The sequence below is a fragment of the Poecilia reticulata genome, linkage group LG12, assembly GCF_000633615.1.
Source record: "Poecilia reticulata strain Guanapo linkage group LG12, Guppy_female_1.0+MT, whole genome shotgun sequence".
NCBI classification, from domain to species: domain Eukaryota; kingdom Metazoa; phylum Chordata; class Actinopteri; order Cyprinodontiformes; family Poeciliidae; genus Poecilia; species Poecilia reticulata.
In genome coordinates this window covers 25,570,161-25,571,517 of record NC_024342.1, presented here as the reverse complement: position 1 = coordinate 25,571,517, position 1,357 = coordinate 25,570,161, and the positions used below count along the sequence as shown (strand labels likewise).

The window sequence follows — 1,357 nt, the reverse complement described above, 5'->3', positions numbered from 1 at the left end:
CAGGAAGCAGATTGGTCCACTTCCTGTCTGATCAGAAAGCAGATTCCTCCACTTCCTGTCTGATCAGGAAGCAGATTGGTCCACTTCCTGTGTCTGTTTCAGGGAGCAGAAGGCGAAGCGCAGCAGCCAGTGGGTTCCCACCTTACCCAACAGCTCCCATCACCTGGACGCCGTTCCGTCCTCCACCTCCATCAACAGGAACCGGATTGGCCGCGACAAGAAGAGGACCTTCCCCCTCTGGTGGGAAACCCCGCCCCCTGGGGAAACCCCGCCCCTTCATTTGAATATTAGAACGTGAAATGTTGATTCTGATTGGTTCTGCTGTCTGTAACCGGGTCGGTTCTGGTCGGTTCTGGTCTCCAGCTTCGATGACCACGACCCGGCGGTGATCCATGAGAACGCGGCGCAGGCGGAGTCGCTGGTTCCGATCCGGTTGGACATGGAGATCGACGGACAGAAGCTGAGAGACGCCTTCACCTGGAACATGAACGGTAACTGAGCCGGACCCGGTGCCGGTGCCAGAACCGGACCCGGGCCTGACGCTGCCCGTCCTCAGAGAAGCTGATGACGCCGGAGATGTTCGCCGAGATCCTGTGCGACGACCTGGACCTGAACCCGCTGGCCTTCGTCCCCGCCGTGGCGTCCGCCATCCGCCAGCAGATCGACTCGTATCCTAGCGACGGGCTGCTGGAGGAGCAGGCCGACCAGCGCGTCATCATCAAGGTGGGCGGAACCGGGCCGGGCCGGGCCGGGGCCGGGGCCGGGGCCGCAGGGCGGGTCTGACCTCCCTGTCTGTGTGCAGCTGAACATCCACGTGGGGAACATTTCTCTGGTGGACCAGTTTGAGTGGGACATGTCGGAGCGCGACAACTCGCCGGAGGCCTTCGCCCTGAAGCTGTGCTCCGAGCTCGGCCTGGGCGGAGAGTTCGTCACCACCATCGCCTACAGCATCCGGGGGCAGCTCAGCTGGCACCAGCGCACCTACGCCTTCAGGTGAGCGCCGCTGGGCCCTGACCCGGCTCTGACCCGGTTCTGACCAGGCTCTGACCCGGTGTTGACCTGGTTCTGACCCAGTTCTGACCTGGTGTTGACCCGGCTCTGACCTGGTTCTGACCCGGCTCTGACCCAGTTATCACCTATTTCTGACCCGGTTCTGACCCAGTTCTCACCTGGTACTGACCCGGTTCTGACCCGGTTCTGACCCAGTTCTGACCCAGTTCTCACCTGGTACTGACCCGGTTCTGACCCGGTTCTCACCCGGTTCTGACCCGGTTCTGACCCGGCTCTGACCTGGTTCTGACCCGGTTCTGACATGGTTCTGACCCGGTTCTGACCTGGTTCTGACCCGGCTCTGACC

At 62.2% G+C, this 1,357-nt stretch overlaps 1 protein-coding gene across 2 annotated transcripts in view; it reads left to right on the top strand.

Annotated features, from left to right (window-relative positions):
- The window catches only part of LOC103474056 (SWI/SNF-related matrix-associated actin-dependent regulator of chromatin subfamily B member 1-like), a 7,034-nt gene that overhangs the window by 2,442 nt on the left and 3,235 nt on the right, over positions 1 to 1,357 (top strand). For both annotated transcript variants that reach the window (XM_017307768.1, XM_017307767.1), the window contains exons 4-7: positions 103 to 240; positions 364 to 491; positions 557 to 723; positions 803 to 993. In XM_017307768.1, the coding sequence (XP_017163257.1) occupies positions 103 to 240; positions 364 to 491; positions 557 to 723; positions 803 to 993 (624 nt within the window). The remainder of the gene's footprint in view (positions 1 to 102; positions 241 to 363; positions 492 to 556; positions 724 to 802; positions 994 to 1,357) is intronic.